Source organism: Macrobrachium nipponense, chromosome 15 (assembly GCF_015104395.2).
Source record: "Macrobrachium nipponense isolate FS-2020 chromosome 15, ASM1510439v2, whole genome shotgun sequence".
NCBI lineage: Eukaryota > Metazoa > Arthropoda > Malacostraca > Decapoda > Palaemonidae > Macrobrachium > Macrobrachium nipponense.
Window position 1 is genome coordinate 58,710,697 of NC_087208.1, and position 24,610 is coordinate 58,735,306.

General features: G+C 45.8%; 2 protein-coding genes across 2 annotated transcripts in view; one reads left to right on the forward strand and one right to left on the reverse strand.

Annotated features, from left to right (window-relative positions):
* Positions 1-24,610, forward strand: part of LOC135194981 (exonuclease 3'-5' domain-containing protein 2-like) — a 93,184-nt gene that overhangs the window by 22,043 nt on the left and 46,531 nt on the right. The gene's annotated exons all lie outside the window — the stretch shown is intronic.
* On the reverse strand, positions 1,502-19,513 carry LOC135194979 (exonuclease 3'-5' domain-containing protein 2-like). The gene is made up of 6 exons (XM_064221232.1): positions 19,188-19,513; positions 16,629-16,863; positions 16,095-16,254; positions 13,731-13,820; positions 3,644-3,841; positions 1,502-1,858 (listed from the first exon to the last, which is right to left on the reverse strand). Exons 2-6 carry the CDS (start codon positions 16,841-16,843, stop codon positions 1,550-1,552), a joined length of 972 nt encoding a protein of 323 aa, XP_064077302.1. The 5' UTR covers positions 16,844-16,863; positions 19,188-19,513; the 3' UTR covers positions 1,502-1,549.

The following is a 24,610-nucleotide window of genomic DNA, read 5'->3' on the forward strand; positions in this document are numbered from 1 at the left end:
GGCAATTACAGTTGTAATTAAGCAAAGAAAGTGCAAAAAAAATATTAGAGAAAACATGTACGTATAATCCAAAAAAGTTACTGCATCTTCGATCTCAGTAAATTTATGTAATTATTTACAAACAAATATACTCAGAATTTGTTACTGACTTTAGTTATCTGTTTTGATACTGTATGATCTGTAATTATAATTTTACAAAATAAAATAAAATTATTAGAAAAACATGTATAATAACTTGGTAAAATTCACAACTGTCTTATAAAAGAGGGCCCACAAAGAGTCGTAAATAGTCTTTTTCAACTTCTCGTGGAAAGTAGGGAGAAGAATTTCTTTCTTAAACCATGTGCATTTCCATAAGTTTCTTTTCCCATTGAAGTGTTTTTTTTTTTAAATTGGCCGACCTCAAAGTTTCCCTGGCCTGGGGTGCTACATATGTTTTTTAGCCGGCTCTTAAGGGTTGTTCCAAGTACCTCACATAATACTGAATATTGCTGGCTTAAGGAAGAAGGAGAGAGATATCTTTGTTTAGAGGCAACTTATCATTACAAATAAGTTAAACAAGACAGTGAGTCACATTTCTAATCTAAAAAGCTCAGCCCAAAAGGCTTGTTCTAAAATGTGGTGAAAACTGTGGCAATATAGAGTTAAAGAAGTTGGACATCCACCCAACAGTAAGAAATCAGAATAAGGAAAGATATCTGAATAGAAGCAAGGTATCCGGGGCCAAATAGATGATACAGTACAAAGATCTTCAAGCACTGTACCACCTACAATGCAACACACAAAGCACATTGGAAAACTGGACAGTTAATATGAGAGAGAGAGAGGAGGAGAGAGTGAGAGAGAGAGGAGAGAGAGAGAAGAGAGAGAGACGAGAGAGAGAGGAGAGAGAGAGAGAGAGAGGAGAGAGAGAGAGAGCATTGAATAATAAATATCTAAACATCATTATGGGATCTATATACTGTACCACTTTTGTAAGGGAGAAAGGAAGAGGTAACTTATTTGAGTTGGAAAAGCCATACTCCAAATTTTCCATCACATCTTAGTCTGATTTAGTCAACTTATGACGAGCATGTGATACTTTGCTTTGAAGTTTATGATTCCTGAAAGATATAGTCACCTTAACCTCCAGGCTCCTGTCTCTCTTTGTTTATAACTGAAAAAGCAAGGTCTTCCTTTGTAAATAAGCAGGTTGTTACTATTGCTATCATCACTATCTTCTTCAATAGGTTTTGCTTTCTGTTCCTTAAAAAAAAAAAAAAAAAAAGGATGCAATGGATTGCACAAAATTAGGGTTTTGTATGTATCTACGATAATATGAAGTGTCAGTTTCTCCTGCTGTGCACCATACATAACTTAATTACAAAATTAGGAAAATATTCACAATACGTTATCACACAACCAGTTATCACAGTCTGATTTGCACAATAGTTTGCTTCACAATTCTATAAGCTATGCTTGAGCAAAATCAAGGGAAAATTCCACTAAAGGCTATTCTTCAGCTCAATCAGTGCCTTAGTTGGAATGGTCTAAGAGCTGTTTCCAATGATTAAGAGAAGAGTGAATACTCAGTACTGACTGAGAAATTAGGTACTGTAGTACACTCCTTGGAACTCGACACAGTAATACTAAGATTAAAACTGAAATGACACTTCTTACCTGATTCTTGGTCCTTTTTAGAAGAAAACTTAACATCGCAGTAGTCACGACAAATCTGAAGGATCTGTTTACTTAAATGTTGATTCCACAAAGATCCAGGTAAAAGAGAGACTATTGGAGAAACAGGGGTCCACAATTTTTCAACCATCATCATCAGAATGTGAATGCCTACTAAAGCATCTTCAGCAGCATAATTTTCCTGTAAAAGTAAATTAGAATTAACACTGCTTGTGATGAATAGCAACATTACAACTACTATTGATAAAAAATACTCAAGAAATTTCTTACAAATACAGTAATGAAAGTTATTCATAGCCCAACAAACTGACAATTTGTTAACAGGAAACCTTGAATATCTGTAATTGCAATGAAGATTATTTGGTATCAAACAAGTTTATTAATGAATTAAAACATATATACGTAATTTTCACACAAATCCATTGCTTATACATGGTCTTTAAATGTCCCACATCAGACTCCTAGTCAACAAACAAAATAAAACCCTCGGAGTAACACACGTGCTACAGGCATCCTCAGGTCCTAAAGTATTATTATTATTATTATAAAGGATTAGTTTATCCAGACCTCTGAGCCTAACAACGGCTCTTCTCGGGCTGGTTTAACTACCTCACTTTTTGTTAGTTTGAAAAATTAATTGTGAGGTCAATAGGGTTGGGAGGAGGCCATTTGTTGTGTATGAATAGTGCATTTTGTCATGAAAATTATATGAAAACAGTAATTTGTGAATATTTCAAGTGAAAAATACAGCAAATAGTCAAATTTTCAGCAAATAATGTGTATATATGTTCCACAGGAAAACCTATGAATAGGCAAGTCCACAAATCGTGAGTCAACAAATAACAGGGGTCGACTGTATATCTTCAAAGAACTGGTTCAAGTTTATCCAGCAGCACACAAATCCAAAAGAGATGGCAATAATTTTGGGAGAATCATAGATGATTTTAGTCATTCAATGGCAATGTGCATTCCTCACAAAAACTATACGCACTGCACTGCAGTGTATTGGAAACTAAAGTATAAATTGCAAATAGATAAGAACCTACTAAAGTTCTTGAGGAAAATCTATAGGTATTCATAATTTTCTGTGACATCCTGTTCACTGTAGATTTATAAATGGTGGTAAATATATTAATGCTATATATTGCCAAGGACTGAATATTGTGATATTTGTCCTCTACCCTTGGAAAAAATCAGTGATATTTTAATTGTAGATAGCAAAATACTATGATAAATTTACACACAAGCAGGGGCGGCTTGTGTATAGGCACTGTGGAACTGTAGCACCACCCATTTTCATTCAAAATTTATTAAAAATGTACAGCGTAACTTGGTTTTTCTGTCTTTAATACTTGTACATATCTAATACATACTATGATAAATCATTCACAATTGTCAGTGGTCATCATCATTCATCTCATTTGAGATGAAACTACAGCAATGCTTGTATGGAAATGTGTACTTTACAGTTCCAGTGAAGCAGTGTTTGGTTGTTCTGTGCATGTGCACATGACTGAGGGGAGGGAAGAGGCAGGGCCCACAGTGGAGAAAAGCACGAGCCACTCACCCATTTAGTTCTGTGTTTATGTTTTGCATCAGTGTGTGACCATGAATTAGGAAAGGCATAATGTACTTACTACAATGATTTCAACCAAGAAAAATTTCCTCACCAGTCATTTAGAAATCAAAAAGAAAGTTACTGACCTTTTTGTCCAAAATAAAACAAGCATAGATCTCATTTTCAAATGAATGGTCAAGCTGCACAGGAACAATTTATATGTAGTGTGTGTGTGTGTGTGTGTGTGTGTGTGTGTGTGTGGTGTGTGTGTGTGTATGTGCAATTTTAAGATGCCTAAAAATTTTAGGAAGTAGCACCCCCACTAATTTGCTGCTGCACACAAGCCTGTAATTATTCATCCCATTTTAATGCCCAAATGATTTGAGAAATCTCTTCCCTACTGCTTACCTGGCGTTTCGTTAAGGTATCAGCTTCCCAATCACTTGCTCTCACTCTCCAGTCTTTATCCAAGGTGCGTCCTAAATACCTTCCTGCCAAAGCATTTAAACCCATACCCCCTGCAGACTTGACATTGGCGTCATCACAATCTGCTTGATCCAACTCTTGACAACGCAGCAACAAATGACGTAGATCTACACAGCCTCGTCCTTGTCATAAAAAAAAACCTTATGAATCAGAGTCAGTACAATGATAAATCCTTGCATCCATGGTTCTTTCCACTATTCAATAAAACAAAATTATAAACATAAAATCTGCTCTCAAACAATTCTTTTTCTAGAATTTCCACAATCTTTCCTGGACAAAACTGAGACGGAGAGAGGAGATGAGAGAGAGAGAGAGAGAGAGAGAGAGAGATGAGAGAGACGAGAGAGAGAGAGAGAGAGAGAGAGAGAGAGAGAGAGATAGAGAGAGAGAGAGAGAGAGAGAGAGAGAGAGGAGAGAGAGAGAGAGAGAGAGAGAGAGAGAAATAAACTTTATTTACTAAGTAACTTCAGGCCCTGTTTAAAGAAAAACAAGACCTCTCACAGCAGTCTGCTACTGTGCAGTCCAATCTGTTAGGTTAGAGAAATTAGCAGGGCTGGAAAGTTACAAACTGCTTTTATACATAGTTTATTCTAGAAAAATCACACTACATACTTGCAGGCATATAAAATACATTGGCACATCCAACAACCTACTTTGGAGTGGAGAAATTATTTTTTAAAAATACCAGTCTTTTTCCTTGATTTTTCCAGCCCCTCTTATTCTTGGTTAGCTTAAAAGTTCTTACTTTCTGTTATTCAAATACAGCAGTATCTTTTTATTAAACTATAAAGACAACAATAAAATATGTTATTGTTATAATACAATTAAGTTTGTTCATACTTACCTGGCAGATATATATATAGCTGTATTTCTGACGTCCGACAGAATTTCAAAAACTCGCGGCACACTGTAGTGGGGGGTGGCCGGGGAGGTGGTAGTACCCATTCCCGCCGCTGGGAGGCGATATCAGGAACCATTCCCATTTTCTGTTCATATTTATTCATGACCCTTGTCTCCTGAGGGGAGGAGGGTGGGCACTCTAATTATATATATCTGCCAGGTAAGTATGAACAAACTTAATTGTATTATAACAATAACATTTTGTTCATGAAACTTACCTGTCAGATATATATAGCTGAATCCCACCTTCGGATGTGGGTAGAGACAGAATAGGATTTTTAGGAAACTTAAATTAAATAAAAGATTTACTTCTTGGTTCCTTACCTGATAGCAAAGTAGACTCTGTGATTACTGTCACTAAAGCCTGCTTATGCTTTTATCAGAGTTGCCAGCCAGGTTTGGACCTGTAGTGCTGTGCACTCTGGATGCTCTGTCAACGGGGACGTGACCACAATGTGACAAGACCATCTAGCCAACATATGGCAGTAACACAGCAACCGACCACCACCTGACCAACTAACCAAAAAACCCCTGACATTAACACTAAGGAATGGGAGATTTCCACAGAAGATCTCACCATCAACCAAAAACACAATAAAAACTAACCTAACTAAGCTAAGGGATAGGGAGAGAGCTACCTTCAGCCCCCCAAAACGTCTGCCGAAATGTAAGGCCCCAAAGAACTACAGTTCTCGTAAATCGTTCTCACATCCCGGAGGTAATGTGAGGCGAATACGGAATTGCTCCTCCAAAAGGTGCTATCAAGAATATCTTTGATAGACATATTCCTTTGGAAGGCAAGAGAAGTAGCTACGGCTCTGACTTCGTGAGCTTTCACTTTAAAGAGGCTCAAATCAGTCTTCTGGCAAGATGAATGAGCCTCTTTAATGACGTCCCTCAAGAAGAAAGCAACAGCATTCTTCGACAACGGCAAATCTGGTCTCTTCACCGAGCACCAGAGATTACCTGAGGGACCTCTTATCTCTTTAGTCCTATTCACATAGAACTTGAGAGCCCTGACAGGGCACAGGGCTCTCTCTGGTTCTTGACCCACGAGACTCGACATTCCTTTGATTTCAAAGCTCTTCGGCCAAGGATTAGACAGGTTCTCGTTCTTAGCCAAGAAAGATGGGCTCAACGAGCAGACAGCGTTGTCCCCCTTGAAGCCCACTAGGCTACTGAACGCTTGGATTTCACTAACTCTCTTCGCCGTCGCCAGAGAAGCTAGGAAAAGCGTTTTTCTCGTCAAGTCCCTTAAGAGCAAGCTTCATGGAGGAAGGCTCAAAGGGACTTAGCATAAGATGTTTCAAAACACATCGAGATTCCATGAGGGCGGTCTTGCTTGTGGAATCTTGGTGGTTTCGAACGACCTTAAGAGATCGTGCAGATCCTTATTGTCGGAGAGGTCCAGTCCTCTGTGGCGAAAAAACGGCAGACAACATACTCCTATAACCCTTGATTGTAGGAACTGCCATTTCTGCACATTTCTTAGATAGAGTAAGAAATCTGCTATCTGATTCACAGAGGTCGTGGAAGAGGAAATTCCTTCCTTTTTGCACCATGCCCTGAAGGAGGACCACTTAGACTGGTAGACAGCTCTTGAAGAGGCTCTTCGAGCATTAGCGATTGCTCTCGCAGCTGCCTTTGAAAAGCCTCTCGCTCTGGCCAACTTTTCGATAGTCTGAACGCAGTCAGAGCCAGAGCAGAGAGGTTTTGGTGAAACCTTTTGAAGTGAGGCTGTCTGAGTAGATCCTCTCCTCCAGGGGCAACGTTTCCTGGGAAGTCCACAAGGAATGTCATGACCCTCTGTGAACCACTCTCTTTGCTGGCCACATTGGGGCAATCAGAGTCAACCTTGTCCCTTCTGAAGCTGCGAACTTCCTCATTACCTCCCCCATGATCTTGAATGGGGGAAAGGCGTAAAGATCCAGGTCTGTCCAGTTCCAGAGCAACGCGTCCACTGGATCCAGAACCGGGGAGCAATACAGAGGAAGCCTCTTCGTCCTCGATGTAGCGAACAGGTCTACTAGAGGACGTCCCCACAATGTCCATAATTGTTGACAGACTTCCTGGTGCAAGGTCCATTCTGTTGGTAGAATCTGATTTCGTCGACTGAGAAGGTCCGCCCTGACATTCTGAACCCCTGCCACGAATCTTGTCAGGATCTTGATGCGCCTTGCGTCTGCCCATAGCAGAACTTCCTTCGCATAGAAGAAAAAAACGGATCTGGAGTGAGTTCCTCCCTGATTCTTTAGATACGCAAGGGCTGTGGTACTGTCTGAGTTGACTTGAACAACCTTGCTTGACAGGTTTGTCTTCGAAGAACTGCAGCGACAGGAATATCGCTGCCAGTTCCTTTACATTGATGTGCCAGGCTACCTGTTCCCCTCTCCAGGAGCCTGACACTTCCTCCCCCCCTAGTGTTGCTCCCCAAACCGGAAATGGAAGCGTCTGAGAACAACACTAGGTCGGGGCTCAGAAGATTTAAGGAGAAGCCCTCTCGTAACTTCTGAGGGTCGAGCCACCATCTTAAGTGGACTTTTACCTTGTTGGAGATCCTTAGGATCGCATTCAGGTCCTCTTTCGACGTGGTCCCTTTCTTTCGACGTCCATTCTTCCGCAAGGAAAAATTGAAGAGGCCTGAGGTGCAGTCTTATCCCACCAGTAACGAGACAAAACTTTTCCTCGTACGAGGAATGGTCGCCCAGCAGAACATCATACCCACTCCCCGTCACCGAACAAGCTTCTCTCTCTAGGAAGGCTGCGACTTTCTCTAACCCCAGTCGCTGACGTTCCTGGGATGGAAACGCCCGAAAAGCCACTGAATCCATCTGAATCCCCAGATACACGATGGACTGTGTCGGGGTCAGATGCGACTTTTCGGAGTTGACCAAAAGACCCAGAGACTTTGCTAGGGCTAACGTAAACTGAAGGTCTTCAGACACTTCTGCCTCGACGACGCTCTGATCAGCCAATCGTCGAGGTAGAGGGATATCCTGATCCCTGACGAATGGAGCCACTTCGCTACATTCCTCATTATCATTGTGAAAACCATCGGGGCCGTGCTGAGACCGAAACAAAGGGCTCTGAATTGCCAAACCCTGTTGTCTAAGACGAATCTCAGGTACTTCCTTGAAAGAGGGTGGACGGGGACGTGGAAGTACGCGTCCTGCAGGTCCAGAGACACCATCCAGTCGCCAGGTCTCAAGGCTCCCAGCACCGACTGAGGCGTCATCCATTTTGAATTTGATCTTTTCTACAAAAAGATTGAGCCTGCTCACATCCAGGACTGGGCGCCAACCTGACGACTGCTTCGGCACTAGGAAAATCCTGTTGTAGAAGCCTGGTGACTCCAGGTCCAAGACTTGTTCCACCGCTCTTTTTTCGACCATCTGGTCTAACAGATCGAAAAGAATACTTTTCTTCTCTCCCTGATAAGATGGAGAGAGGTCTCTGGGAGTTGATGTTAAAGGAGGAGGATGTAAAAAGGGGATCTTGTACCCCTGCTCTACTATCTTGAGAGTCCAAGGATCCGCCCCTCTCTGCCTCCATGCCTCCGCAAAGAATTTCAGTCTGGCCCCGACTGGCGTCTGAAGGACGAGATCTTCATTTGGTGGTTTTGGGTTTGAATGAAGCTCTTCCTCTCGAAAAAACCTCTCCCTCGAGGAGCTGCTCTCGAGGGGGGTGCCCCGCGAAAGGGTTTGACTTTCTTCGGGGGTTTACTGAATGCCGAAGTGGAAGGAACTGCTGGACGTCTTGAAGACTGTACCAAGAGGTCCTGGGTCGCCTTCTCTTGCAAACTCGTTGCAAGATCCTTTACCATAGCCTGGGGGAAGAGATGGTCCGAAAGAGGCGCAAAGAGCAATTCCGCTTTCTGAGCGGGAGAGACCGACTTAGCGGTAAAATTGCATAGAAGAGCTCTTTTCTTCAGGAAAGCAGTTCCAAAATGAGAAACTAGCTCCTCCGAACCATCCCTGACGGCCTTGTCCATACATGACAACACGCTGGACAGCTCCCCCAGACTGAGAGAATCAGGACTTCTAGACTGAAGGTCTAAAACTCCCAGACACCAGTCTAAGAAATTAAAGACATTTAAGGTGCGAAGCAGTCCCTTCAGTGGTGGTCCGTCTCCACAGGAGTCCAGGACACCTTAGCAGACGATAAGAGAGACCTCCTCTGAGCGTCCCACTAAACTGGAGAAGTCACCCAGAGCGGACGAAGGAACCTTTACTCCCACGTCCTCCTTTTGGTTTCATACCAATTCCTCCTTTCCGGCGCGTCCTAGAGGGAGGAAGGCGAAAGTGGTCTTGCCTGATCCTTCCTTCGAGACATAAAATCTTGAAGCTTCTTAAAAGCCCTCTTGGTCGACAGCGATGTCTTCATCTCGACGAACTCAGGGGTCTTAACGGTCTTGGAAGACGAAAGTTGAGAGGGAGGAGGACCTAGGGGCTGCCGGCTGGAACTTCTCCCCGAAGGATGAACGTAACAGCCTGACAAGAACCTTTGATAGTCCGAGACAGCTGAAGCTACCGGAGGTTCTTCTTCGACGGAACTCCCTGGACTACTAAGTTCCCCCCTTCCTCCCTAAGAGGAACTGGAGAACGTCCATCAGGAGAGGGCGTACGTCAGCAGTCTCAATCCTGAACAATGACTTCCGTTGGTTGGAAGTACCCGCTACAGTACGGAATCGCCCTTACGACAATCCTTAGAAGGACGGACATCTTGTGAAAGAGGAGCGTCCTTAGAAGCAACGGGAACTGTCTTAACAGACACGTCCCTACGAGAGGAAGCCGCGAGCTTCCTGACGGAGGAGGCGCCAAAAGCGTCCTGCTTAGCCAAGTAAGCGTCCCTGCCTGGAACTGAGCGTCCATCAAAAGCGTCTCTGCCTCGCTCGAAAAGCGTCCTGCTTCGAACGGCGAGCGTCCTGACGAGCGTCCTCAAAGGCGTCCTGTCGATAACTCAAAGCGTCCTGCTTCGAACGCCGAGCGTCCTGCCGAGCGTCCTCAACAGCTCCTTGACGAGAGCGCAAAGCGTCCTGCTTAGAACGCCGAGCGTCCTGCCGAGCGTCCTCACAGCTCCCTGCCGAGAGCGCAAAGCGTCCTGCTTCGAACGCCGAGCGTCCTGCGAGCGTCCTCTACTGAGAGAGCGAAAGATCTACTCGGAGAACGAGAACGGTGACGATCCGGAGGTGGAGAGAGAGACGAAAGAGACGAGAGAGAATGAGACTGCTTCGTCCTCTTGACGGGCAGCCCAACGTCCTTCCTACGCTTAGGACTCGACTGCTGCTGGCGAGTCCTCTGAGCCATCAGCGACGTAATCTGGTCCTGAAGGGACACTAGGATATCCTTCGTAGGTGACGAAGGAGCAGAAGAAGGGGCAGGACTGAGCCTGCGAGAAGGCGAGGGGCGAGGGGACGCCTCCTTCCTTCTAGCAGGTACAGCTATCTCCGCCCTCTCAGGTGAACACGCCTGTGCGTGGAAACCAACGTCCTCGTCGGTAGAAACCCTTCCCTCTCTTCTGAGGAGGAAAGGCGTCATAAGCATCCTCTGACGAAAGCGGAGACATAGGTCGTGAAGCGTCCTCAAAGCGAAAGGTCCTTTTCAACGGACGCGAGTCTCTCTGAGCGCTCCACCCCTTGCGCGGGAGGACGCTTCGGAGGACGAAAAGCAATCCTTCAGGACACGCGCTCGTGCGCGCTCCTTGGCAGCCTGGGATTTAGCAACAAGGCCTGCCGAAGGGACGCCAGATCGGTGGGGAGCCCCCGTAACCCTCTTGCGGCTTTCGACATACCCACTCCCTGAGTCCTGGGAGTCCGATAGAGGTCTAGGCCTAGAGGCATTATGGGGGCCGATCTGACGCCCCCTCCACAACACTAGGGGCACTAACACAAACTTTCACAGGGCCAGTTCTAGGGCCAAAACTTTCGATTCGAGAGCGCGAATCGACTCAAGAATCAGAGAAAGGGTGTTACCTTCTCCAGACACAGCACTGGGGCCCGAAGGCAACAAAACACAGGATTAGGTGAGCAAAATCGACTGGTGTTAGAGGAGGAGAAATGTTACTTTCCTTACCTTTCGTAGAACTGCCCTTGGAGGAAGACCTCCTGACTCTTATCGCGCTCCAATTATGTCGATAGGTCTCATACATCTTCCTTATATCATCATCCAAATCCTTGCATTCATTGCACCGATCATCAACCAAGCAAACATGCCCCCTGCAATCCATACAAACTGTGTGAGGATCAACTGAAGGTTTAAGAAGCCTCACCTTACATTCACTCCTCACACACACTCTGAATTTCCAGTACTTGATCCCGACATCATGTACACAGAAAAGCCAATCCAAAATAAAAAACCAATCCACTATTACGCATGCCAATCCAACAATCCAGAAGTCGATACCAAAAGTCAATCCAGATAATATTAAGCGAGATAAATCAAAAATCCTAGACGGAGGTACTGTAAACAGTTGTTTGCAGCACTGGCGACAGAAAAAATATGAACAGAAAATGGGAATGGTTCCTGATATCCGCCTCCCAGCGGCGGGAATGGGTACTACCACCTGGCCGCCCCACTACGTGTGCCGCGAGTTTTGAAATTCTGTCGGACGTCAGAAATACAGCTATATATATATCTGACAGGTAAGTTTCATGAACAAACTGTACATTTAGTGTGCCGGGGGCCTGTTCCTCATAAAATATGCAATTTTCACAGAAATGGGCCTTTACCTAATTTGGTGATTTGTTTAAGCTGAGCTTTTTTTACATCTACCTCTTCTCTCTTCTCTCTCTCTCTCTCCTCTCTCTCTCTCTCTCTCTCTCTCTCTCTCTCCTCTCTCTCTCTCTCTCTCTCTCTCTCTCTCTCTCTCTCTCTGTATATTAACACCCAGCTCTGATACAGAATTTCAGACACATTTTGGAATGATCCCAGGAGCAACAAAAGTAGCAGAGGACACCACTCACTCACTAAAACTGCCATAGACGCAAGTGATTCAAGGGAGTCAATACTATTGTTTGATTAATCATTTTCGGACTAAACAATACTCACAACACAAAAATGAACAATAAAAATTAAATGCTGTATGATCTTAAATGTCATACAACAATCTTTGTTGTTACAACTTATGAAAACCAAGGACTTACCAGGTAGCATAAGCATCGTTCCACTGGGATAAATGCTGAACTGCAACACAATGTTTTGTATGCCTAATGCACACGCTATGTGTTATCTCAAGAGTGGTATCAGTCTCTATCCAGTGATCCGAGATGATGTTACTGCCTTGTCACATTCCAGTCTTTGTGCCAAGAAAACGTACTGACAAGTTTTGAATATTTGAATGCAGCAAGTATCTTCAAGTGAAGTCTGAATAATGACTTAGAGTACATTACTCTTTGACTTTATTGACATAGTGTAAATTTAGTGTTTCAAATGTTTTGTTACATCTTAAATGTTTCTCTCAAACAGCCAGCAATTGTGTGGTGAAGCTGCTAAGGGTACTTCACTCACCCAATCAAAAGCATTGATAGTAGCCCTGTCAAGTGCTTACAGTCTTTCAGCAAGGCAAACCATGTGTCCACAGGTCTGACCATGCCGTCCTTGGTTGCCAAGAGATGGCAAGTCTTTTTCATAAGGGTTCAGGATAGTCAGGCTCACATGTAATCCAATACATATAAAAACAAGGGACTTATCTACTGCTCTGAAGGACTGGGTTGGAATCCATACTAGTTGATGAAAAGTAACATTCTTGCAAGTTATGGGTGGTATGAGGGCTTGAAGAAGCCAAACAATGAACACCTCTTAATGACATCTGGAAAACCTGCAAATGCCAATGAGGAGACTGAAAAAATGTTTCTGGACATCCAGAAGCAGGACTGCTACAGTAAGGACTACTATCAGCAGCATGAAAGTAAATTTGGTCTACTTCTTCAATTTAAACCTGAGAGGAGAGTCAGGGAGTAATGGAGCAACTTAAAAAACTGGTCAGGCAGTCAGGAACCACTGGAGGAGCTAATAAACCAGAGCAGACAGTCAGGAATTTTAAGGTCATGACTGACTACATTGCTGATGTTTGGGACAAAGTCTAGCTTTTAACAGCAAATGTATCCATGACTTTATGGGTTCTATTCTGTAAACAGAATTCTAAAAGAAATTGTGAGGTTGTCACATGAGGTTTGGTTTGACCAGGTGGACAAAGGATTTTGCCAAGCTACTTAAGAATCACAGAGAGCCACTCACACGAAAGGAGTTGATGGAACTCAGACAGTAGCATCAAGTCAAGGCAAGTATGCAGTACAATTTCCTAATGTGTTCAGATATGAAGCCTTTGTGGATGCCATCAACTTCATTGATGAATTTAACTTAAAATCTCCAGTATTGGTACAACAGCATTAACAATCTTTCCCATCCCCATGATACTTTTAAAATTTCAAAATATACTAACAAAGTTTTTTTTTTTTCTTTTTTTGCATATTCCAAGTGATCTAGAAGAACTGATCTAGAAGGTATTCGATCACATATTGCTTTGAAAAACATTAGTATTGGTCATAAAGCAAGTGGGATAAGATCACTAAGAAATTTAACTACACTCTTTACTATTGGTTATGATAAAAGATATACCAACTATACAAATAGTAATGATACAAACATCATTACAGACCTTCATAAAGTATTTCCACACTAACAGGTTCACTAGATTCTGTTCATATCTTTTTTATGAACACAAATTCTACAACAGGAGATATTTGTTGATTACAAATAAAATATGGAAACACACTTCAGCCACTATTAATAGCAGCAACTGGCTTCCAAAAATTTGTCATTGGCCTTAGACAATGGGTAACTCCAGAATTTTAATTAAAAAAATTGAATCTGGTTCTTTTCCCACTAATATTGAAGCACAATTTTCTCACCAAAGTGCTCTACATAGAAGTACATACATACTATTTCTTAAAAAAATTAAAAATCATTACAAAACTCAAGAATTAAATACATTTCAATATTCTATTATCTGAAGACATGCTTGAAAAAGAAAATGGTCTTAATAAAATTACTGGGAACTTAAAACAACCACTTATAACTCAACAGCATACATACAGCGAGGTGGTAATACATACCATTAAATTGTAATCTGCACTTAGATAACTGCTATCTTCTAAGGGTCCAACACCAACTTTCAGGATAGCTTCATTTTCCAAAAAGGCCTAGGAAAAATAACAGGTGAATATTAATGCTGGATTATCAAACTATTTTAATGAAAAGCAATTTGATTAAAAAATATCGTCTAAAAAATATTTTTTTATTAATTATTCCACAGAAAAACCAACTGACCTCAATAAACCTTTCTATACTACTAAGCCATTAAAAAATTGCATTCCAAGTGTCTCCTTCCATGTGCAAATTTATCATATATAGTACTACGTTTAAGATATAAAAGCATCAAGATGAATTACAAGATAGATATCAACTTCAACAAGCACAATGCACTTAGTTTTGACCCCACATCAATGTACTGTACGTATAGTGGTAAACACCCAGGGTATCAGCTGATCACTAAACTTAATCTAAAAACTTCTTGAAAAGGGGCAAGAGCTTACATTAAATGTGAAGTTTCATAATACTACAAGTTTTAATACAAGACCAATTAACTGTAATGCATAGCCTTATTTTGTGCAAAATGACCAAGAACCTCAAAAATAAAGGTAATTTGAAAGAAGAAGCCTCCCAATAAATCAGTCCAGTCACGTAATCAGACAAAGTTGAGTATGTACATATGAGTCACTGAGTACACAGTAGCAGCTGGAAGCTCCAGAGTGCATATTAGCAGACAAGAAAGTAGGCAAAATCACAACAAAATGAGTCTGCCACATATACAAAAGGACTTGCATAGAGCAGAAGGAACCAAATCCAAAGGGGTGGGTGCTTTGAATAGACAGTCAGGCAGGAGGGGGTATTAACTATGGCAACAATCTCACAATATAAATGGGTAGAGCAGCAAGTCACACGGGCATGATCAACACCATTATGGAGGAATAACAGCAACAAAGAAGTGGTTTTGGAGCAAAATGAAACCTTCATCTAAAGCCTAACGAGGAAATCTTCACCGAGGTGAAACAAAATCCAATAAAGAGAGGCACTGCAGGAGCAGCACACTCAAACAAGAGGAGTGAAGACAGACACTGCAAGAACAACAGATGATGAAACCAAGAGTACATCATCAGAGGTAGACAACTGCAAGAGAAGAGTTTGAAGAAGGCCTACACCACTTATGCTGCTCACTCTTGACACTGGTGAAGCATGATGCATGTCACTCAAAGGCTTATCAGTTAACATTTTTAACTTGATCCATTAATTTTCAAAGCTGCTGACCTTTGCCTTTCTTTACACATTTTCACTCAATGGGGCAAACTTGTAAATATGTGCTGCTACATTAAACTGTATTTACATAAAACAAAGATACAAGACATCCACAGACCCAAAAGAAATGAAACAGTGAAGTATTAGGCCATTGTAAGACCTTTTCACCAATCCCTGACAATATAATGACATAGGAAGAGAGATGTGGGAAATCTGTATTCATAAAACACTAACAAAATTATCATCACCATAAGCAGGCAATTTTGCCTGAAAATACATGATAAAACCAACCTCCTTCAGGGAGCTTAAATGCTGAACTGTAAATTACCAGGCCAATAATATATCAATTCAACCACACATGGCATCAGATTGTAATCAGGTAGTGTCATATTAAAAAACAAGTGGTTTTGTCTTATCATTATCATTACTATTTTCATCGGATTACCATATCAAATTTTCATTTTTAGTTACTTCGACAAAACTGGTCCATTGGATTCATTGAATGAAATACAAATGTTGGAACAAGAAAAATCTGAAGCATAATGGTTAGAACGCCATGATTATCATTTCAATGAAAACCTGCATTTTTAAGAAAAAATGCCAAGTCCATGAACTTGAGTAAACTCTCAAAGAAGAATTAATAAATATAAAAACATACATAAACAAGGGGCTATACATATTTGGATTCTTGGGATACAGTCACCAATTAGTGTAACGAAACTATATGCAGAACCAGATGATAATAGTAGTACCATAAATGGCAAAAATGATACTGCAATAGATTTTAAATGCTTATAGTGTCAATTTATTTATGAACAATGAAGTAGCCACATAGATTTTTCTTTTTGCCCACACTCTACCGACAAGCATATTCAAACAACATTAATGAAAAATGTTACATTTCAGAGACTTGTTGTTTAATAACAAGACTACAAAATCTCAAGTCACCAATTGGTTAACCATGTGCATTTACAATGGCCTACATATTCACAATTCTAAACAACTTCAAGCTGAGGAAAATAATTTTACTGTCTACGTACTTAAAATTCAATGACATAACTGCCAACTCTTCATACCTAATCCTGACACACTTAAGTAAACAAGCATAGACTTTTTTTTACCTTCAGAGAGTCTGGAATACTGGATTTTAAGTGAGACAGTCGCACCAACACACACAGGCCAGAACATGTAGCCACCTGCAATAGTGCAACAGGACGACGCCTCCCTCGAATATGGACCCATTCACAATCAAATCCTACAGCACCCTCACGCTCTGCTTCACTGGAATAAAGATGCAAGAATGGTAAATTATCTAAAAGATAAAGAATCCTGACTAAAGTCTCAAACCAATAAAATAAATAAACTACAGACTCAAGTACAGTACTACTGTATTATCATTATTATTTTTACTTTGTTATAGCACTGAAGTACATTCAAAGCAACACACTAAAAATCACAGAATTTCATCCAACCAAAACAGGAAGGCAGCAAAATATACAGTATACGTATTCCTTTGGAAGACGGTTTTGCATGGATGGTCTAAGTTGTAGGTACATACTACAGGATATACAAAAAAAAAAATTATTCAGACCACAGAAAAAAACTGAGTACCTATACATTTTGACTGCAACGTGAACTTCTGCCGAAATTGGTACCTTAGCAGAAGTGGTTCGACATCATTCCAAGCTTCCTTAGAGGTGATGACATGGATGCTCCTATTTCTTGTCAAAACAGATCGCAACAGCCTCCAAGAACAAACCATCTTCCCTATGGCTTTTCGATGGTAAAATACTGCCCCAGCACAAGCTCCTCCTAGAAGAGTGCCAGCTACTAAGGCTGGGTGATGTTGCATCCAATTTCTTGCGACCATTTTTCTGATATGTTCTGCACCTGATTAATTTAATATAAAACAAAACTTAATATCAAGTGGATATGTTAAAGAAATGTATGTTAGTATCCATAACATACCTGTAAAAGGTCCTATAATTCTAAAGCCAACCTTTATACAAGAATCCATGATTATTCACAATCAATTATTGATTAATTAAAACATTTTTTAAAACTTACACTAGCAAAACTTTCTACAATGCCTTGATTTCAGATACTATTTATAAAAATTAACTGACCCACTTGCATTCTGGTACTGAATTCTGCCATGTAGGATTGCTGTTACTACTACACTGTCATTAATCAGTCAATACATTCTAATTCATCAAGTAAAATATTCATAAAATCATAAAGCTTCCTACTATACACTTAGCTAACTGATTTCTGTAACAGGCAAAATCAAGTGACCTGACTTGAACCTGATCAACATGTTACAATGGATTACGTTGTTTTACTCAATAGTTTTTGCATATGTGAGTGCTGTCATGACATAGTATCTGACAACACTCACATATGCGAAACCTGTTGAGTAAAAAAATTGCGGAATTCAGGCTACAAGTAAATTACTGGACATATAGAATACTCAGCTTTATGCCACATCCAATATAAATTGAAGCTAATCACTAATGCTGTTAGAAAGCCAAAGGCTTATTCAACTATAGGACTCTAACTTAAAATAACTATCAGAACTGGCCCAGGCACTTCTGTTCCAAATGAAATCACACCTAATTTCAGTCTCTGAATCTACCCCTTCAGGTCAATCATTTTTTTTTTCTTTGTTAATTTCATTTAAATCTCTACATGAGCAGTCAAGGTACAGTGTAGTTTAACTGACCCTAGAAATTTTATGTTAGTATTAGCCTATCATTCAGTGGAATATCTTGACAATGTTACAGTAACATCTGGGCAGAAACATTTACTGAACAGTTGAATGATATGCCCTTTAGAATAACCTATTAGCCTACATAAAAGTTCATATTCCCCACTATGGGGGTTATGGCTTGAAGTGCACTTTATGAAACACATTGTTGACAATACTAATGGTTCTTTGGCCCCAGCTGCAATGTTTTCTGCCTTGTACTTTTCTTCCCCTCTCCCCAGCCCCTTTGGCCTCCTCCCATTTAGTTGTCCAACTTCTTCAACTCTTATTCTGAAACAGTTCTCATTTGAGAAAATTGTTTTGGCAAACGCTGAGATTTAAAGTATGAATCACTAGTCTTATCACCTAATCTATAACAATAATGGTGTGCTTCCATTTGAAGAATGTTTTTCTTAATTTACTAGCTTATTTTGAAGCATATTTTAAAAATGTAACTTTTACGAGTTTTGAAAAATGCATACACTGAAACATCAGTTGCAAATAAATAGTCAGGGAGAGGATATGAATTAAATGACATTCTCCAAACAACTCTGCTGTGTAAATAGGCCAAGTAACCTCTGTATTATTATGAGAGAGAGAGAGAGAGAGAGAGAGAGAGAGAGAGAGAGAGAGAGAGAGAGAGAGAGAGAGAGAGAGGAACGAGAGAGAGAGAGGAGAGAGAGACACTCCCTGGCAAAGGTTTGTTGTTTGTGGTCAAATTCTACAAGAGACCATTAGGTATCATATTTTGGACTTGAAAATATAATTTTCATGTGACTGTATTTGTGGTAGCTATTTGAATTTTTCTTACATTGGTTTAGTTAGCAAATGACCTACCCTAACCTAACCTAGGGTACCTGGTCCTTACCCTAGAGCAAGATGTTTGAAAAAATTCCATAAAATTAACTTAATCTGAGAGCTATCAATGGTATTGAGGTCCTTATATTTCACTTGTAGGTATGTTTCTATCACAAAAATACCTCGCTTCTAACAAATGTCAGGAACGTTCAAAATTATGAAAATTATATTTTTAAGTCAGTAATGTCCTAGGTAGCCGAATGGTTTAAAACTAGTTTTGCACAATAAAACAGGACAACAATAGGTAGATATATAGTACTAGGCAGGTATTCAAGTCCAGCAGTAAGTAGGTAATAGTACTAAATGGTTAATAATAAAATAACACCTTTCCTGTAGTCTAGTAGTTAGGCAACATCCTAGTTAAAACGTGACTTTTATTCAAAGCATGAATTGACACTTGTTTAACTGTTAGGTATAGGCTAGGTAGCTAGTTACTATACGTAGCCTACTACTAGTAGTTAGGTATATCCTATTGCTAGCATAAACCACGGGACGAGCCAGGCCTATCGTACCTAGCCCTATAGCTTAGGTATATACATACCTAACAAAAACTAGAAAATTGATTTACCTAGATATACTTCCTACTATTGCACCATTTTTACATACTTACATGTGATAAGCCTTCTGGAAGAATGTTACCAGTGAGCTCCAAGTCGATTATTACATGTTACTACTTGACACTAGAAGACAACTAACCCATCGTTCGTTCATGAACCTTTTATATACGTATAGGTACTACTAAGTGTTGCCGGGTCGTAGCACTACTAGTAATAGGACACATCAGCATAAGACAGGTATTTCCCAATGCCAACTAGAATATTCCAGGGGCTTCTGTTAATATTACACCATTAAAGAACGAAGTTACCGTAGCAACTTTGACAATACTGAATAACCCAAATAAAGTGACAGGGTGCCGGCAATAGGAATTGTTCATAATGCTGCGGTTGAGTTCATATTGTATCCTGTTCAGGTGCCAAGTTTTTCACACCCGTAAATTTACGTCGGGTTTCATCAGGATCCATGTGTTTCATGAACATCTATTTTTCTTCATTTTGTCTGATAAAAAGATAAAAATCGTGCCATAACACGACCAAAACATAATATATGTTTACGATGGTTGTTATGACGAGACCGATTGTACAACATGGTTGAATGGTAAACAAACATTGCCATAGTTGAAGGCATGGCTATATCTATGGTTGAAGGTCGCGAAGTGTACCTCTAATCACGGTTACATCAACATAAAGTCCTAATTGTCTGATAAGATTCCTTAACTCAGAGGGAACCAGAACTGGTTTGTAACCCATTAGTCAACGCGTAATATAACGTTGGAAAAGCTTGACGCTGCATGATTCTGATTAAAACAAGTAAATTATTACTTTCCCTGAATTTATCAGGAAATATTCTTCTCCCAAACAAGATCAGTTTACCAACAATCCTTAATGCGTGTTTCAATGAGGAGAACTCAGTACAATTAAATACAAGTACATCATCATCAGGGTTTCTCAAAACTGGTTCTACAATAATTTCATTTGCATTAACAGACTCTATGTAAACTACATCCTCTTGTTCTGGAAACTTAGTTTTGTCAACAATCCAGGTCGGGCCATGAAACCACAAACCTGACTTACTCAAAAGAGACATTGAAATACCTCGTGTAACTAAATCAGCAGGATTATCCTCGCTCGTAACATATACGTAACAACCTGATGTTGCGATTGGACTTCAAGTCCTTGATTTCCTTTACTCTGTTGATTACAAACTTTTCTTTAGATCTTTCATGAAATATCAAACTTAAAGCTACTTGGGAGTCACTCCAAACAGTACAATCTGAAAATTTATCCACAAAAATCTCTAACAAATGAACAGCTAGGCGCATGCCTATAGTCAAAAAGTAATTCTTGACGGGGAATAATGAGAGAGGGTTCGGGGCTACTAATTAGCAAGTGACTTGTGTGCTCAAGGCTAACAACATACGCACAGGCTACATAAGCCACATGAGAGGCATCAACAAATACATGTAAGCTACAAGTTCCTTCATTAAAACAAGATCTAGTGACTTTGATCTCCTCAATAGAATTGAGTTGGTTTAACAATTCATAGAACTCTTTCTTTAAATACATCACCAGTTCGTTATCCCAGTCAGTTTTCAGTTTCCACAATTTCTTCACAAATAGTTTTCCCTTGATTGTTACAGGCGTTAATATTCCCAAAGGCTCAAAGATGGTTGAAAGGAGAGACACAACCTTTCTCTTAGTCAAAGTACAAACATTTCCTAGATTATTCAAATATGTAACAATCTGAGAGGGTATCTCTTGCTGAGCTTTTATGACTAAATGACACTCGTTTAAACAAATTAAACAAGCAGGCAACTCTCTTACCTCTCGTTGCTGGTTATCCTTTCGGGACGGGCGGTCAGGCGTCCGCCGAGCGTCCCGGACGGGCGGGCAGGCGTCCGCCGAGCCGTCCCGGGACAGGCGGGAAGGCTTCCGCCGAGCGTCCCGGGACGGGCGGGCGGGCGAGCAGGCATCCGCCGAGCGTCCCGGGATGGGCGGACGCCTGCCCGCCCGTCCCGGGACGCTCAGCGGACGCCTGCCCGCCCGTCCCAGGACGCTCGGCGGACGCTGCCCGCCCGTCCCGGGACCAGCGGTGGACGCTGCCCAGCCCGTCCCGGGACCCGCGGCGGACGCCTGCCCGCCGCCCGTCCCGGAGGCTCGGCAGATGCCTGCCCTCCCGTCCGGGACGGGACGGCGGGCGGGCGAGCAGGCGTCCGCCGAGCGTCCCGGGATGGTGGACGCCTGCCCGCCCGTCCCGGGACGCTCAGCGGACGGCTGCCCGCCCGTCCCGGAACGCTCGGTGGACGCCTGCCCGTCCCGACCCGCGGCGGACACCTGCCCGCCCGTCCGGGACACTCGGCGGACGCCTGCCCGCCCGTCCCGGGACACTCGGCGGACGCCTGCCCCGCCCTCCCGGGACGCTGGCGGACGCTGCCCGCCCGTCCCGGGACGCTCGCGGACGCCTGCCCGCCCGTCCCGGGACGCTCGGCGACGCCTGCCCGCCGTCCCGGGGACGCTCGGCGGACGCCCTGCCCGCCCGTCCCGGGACCCGCGGCGGACGCCTGCCCACCCGTCCCTTGGGACGCTCAGCGGAAGCCTTCCCGCCCGTCCCGGGACGCTTGGCGGACGCCTGCCCCGCCCGTCCCGGGACGCTCGGCGACGCCTGCCCTCCGCCCGTCCCGGGACCCGCAGCGACGCCTGCCCGCCCGTCCGGGACCCGCATGCGGACGCCTGCCCGCCCGTCCCGGGACGCTCGGCGGACGCCTGCCCGCCCGCCGTCCCGGGACCCGTGGCGGACGCCTGCCGCCCGTCCCGGGTCCACCGCGGCGGACGCCGCCCGCCCGTCCCGGGATGCTCGGCGGACGCCTGCCCGCCTGTACTGGGACGCTCGGCGGACGCCTGCCCGCCCGTCCAGGACGCTCGGCGGACGCCTGCCCCCCGAACCCCCCATCCCGGGTTGGGACGCTCGGGGGCGGAAGCCTGCCCGCCCGTTTTCCGGGCCTTTCTTCCCCCGGGGCCGGTCGGCGGACGCCTGCCAGCCTGTCCCCGGGACGATCGGCGGACGCCTGCCCGCCGCCCCGGGGGGGGGGACCGACGCGCGTGGACGCTGCCCCCCACCCGTCCTGGAAGCTCGCCGGACGCCTGCCCGCCCCGTCCGGACGCTCGGCGGACGCCTGCCCGCCCGTCCCGGGACCCGCGGCGGACGCCTGCCCGCCCGTCCCGGAACGCTCAGCGGACTCCTGCACCCGCCCGTCCCGGGACCCGTTGGCGGACGCCTGCCCCGCACGTCCCGGGACCCGCGGGGCGGACGCCTGCCCGCCCGTCCCGGGATGCTCGTGGGCGGCACGCTGCCCACCCGGCCTGTCCTGGGACGTCCGGCGGACGCTGCCCGCCCATCCGTGGGACGCTCGGCGGAAAGCCCTGCCGCCCGTCCCGGGACGTCGGCGGACGCCTGACCGCCCGTCCGGGACGCTCCCGGCGGTACGCCCTGCCCGCCTGTCCCAGGGACGACGCCCGGGACCCGCCTATCGGCCCGTCCCGGGACCCGCGGGCTGAGCCCGCCCGCCCGTCCCGGGACCCGCGGCGGACGCCTGCCCGCCCGTCCGGGACGTCGGCGGACGCCGCCCGCCGTCCCGGGACGCTCGGCGGGACGCCCGCCCGCCCGTCCCGGGGACGCTCGGCGGACGCCCGCAAGCCCAGTCCCGGGGACGCTCGGCGGGACGTCCCGCCCGCCCGTCCCGACCCGCTCGGCGGACGCCCACCCGCGGCCCGTCCCGACGCTCGGCGGACGCCCGCCCCCGCCGTCCCGGACGGCGGCGGACGCCCGCCCCGACCCTCCCCGGGTCCCGACACGCGGGCGGACGCGCCGCCCGTCCCGGGACTCGGCGGGGACGCCCGCCCGCCCGCCCGTCCCGGGACGCTAGTTTGGCGGACGCCCGCCCGCCCGTCCCGGGCCGTCGGCGGACGCCCGCCGCCCGTCCCGGGACCCGCGGCGGACGCCCGCCGCCGTCACGGGGGACCGCGGCGGACGCCCGCCCGGCCCGTCCCGGGACGCTCGGCGGACGCCCCGCCGCCCGTCCCAGGCCGTGGCGGAGGCCCGCCCGCCCGTCCAGGGACGTCGGCGAGGCCCGCCCGCCCGGTCCCGGGGGACGCCTCGCGGAGGCGCGCCCGCCCCGTCCCGGACGCCGGCGGACGCCTGCCGCCCGTCCCGGGCCCGCGGCGGACGCCTGCCCGCACGTCCCGGACGCTCGGCGGACGCCCGCCCGCCCGTCCCGCGTACGCTCGTCGGGACGCCGCCCGCCCGCCGGGACGCTCGGGCGGACGCCCGCCCGCCCGTCCGGGACCCGCGGCGACGCACGCCCGCCCGTCCCGGGGACGCGGCGGAGGCCCGCCCGCCCGGTTCCCGGGACGCTCCCGGGCGGACGCCCCGCCCGCCCTCCCGGTTACGCGGACGGCCCTGGGCGCGGTCCTGGACATTACCCTAACCCACACCAAAAAACAAATTATATTCCCTATCTTCACCAGGGAAGCGGCCCCGCCCGTCCCGTGGGACCCTTCCCGGCGGAGGCCCGCCCCGCCCATCCTCCCGGGCCCGACTCCCGGGCCCGGACCGCCCGGGCAACCGCCCGTCCGGGCGGTACCCTCCGGGCGGCTGGACGCCTGCCCGCCCGTCCCTGGAACGCCTCCGCGGACTCCTGCCCGCCCGTCCCGGGACGTCAGCCCGGACCAACCTGCCCTGGCCCGTCCCGGGACCGCGGGCGGACGCCTTGGCACGCCCGCCCGGGACGCGCGGCGGACCACCTGCCGCCGTCCCGGGACGCCTCGGCGGACACCTGGCCCGGGCCCGTCCCGGGACCCGCTCGGCGGACGACTGCCCCCGCACGTCCCGGGACGCTCGGCGGACACCCTGGCCCACCGGCCCGGTCCCGGGACGCTCGGCGGAACCCCACTGGCCCGCCCGTCCCGGGACCTCGGCGGACCCGCCCTTGGGCCCGCCCGGTCCCGGGACGACCTTCCGGCGGGCTCGCCCGCCAGTCCTGCACAGTGTAATAGCTTTTCTGTACCTTAGAACCACAATATGCCACTGCATCCTCTTAATTCTCCTGGGGATTCTCTGAATCTTCAACTTCTTTTCCTTCCTTGCACTCCACCAATCCTACTCAATCCTTTCCTTCTCCTCCTGGCAACTCACTAATCCTACTGAATCCTCTCAATTTTCTTGGGGCGCTTCTAATCCTGTTTCTTCTCCGGCACCTACACAAATCCCCTTATTTTTCTTCACTGTTTCTATACCCCTTCCCTCTTTTGTTCTTTTCCATCCAGGAATCAATAAAACTCTAAGAAACATTTTAACATATTTATTTCCATAAAGTTCAATTTCCTTCAAGGATTAACAAAACAAACTTATAACAAAATAAACATCAAACTTTCCATACAATAAACATCTTCCTCATAATTTCCAGATCTTATCCCTCTG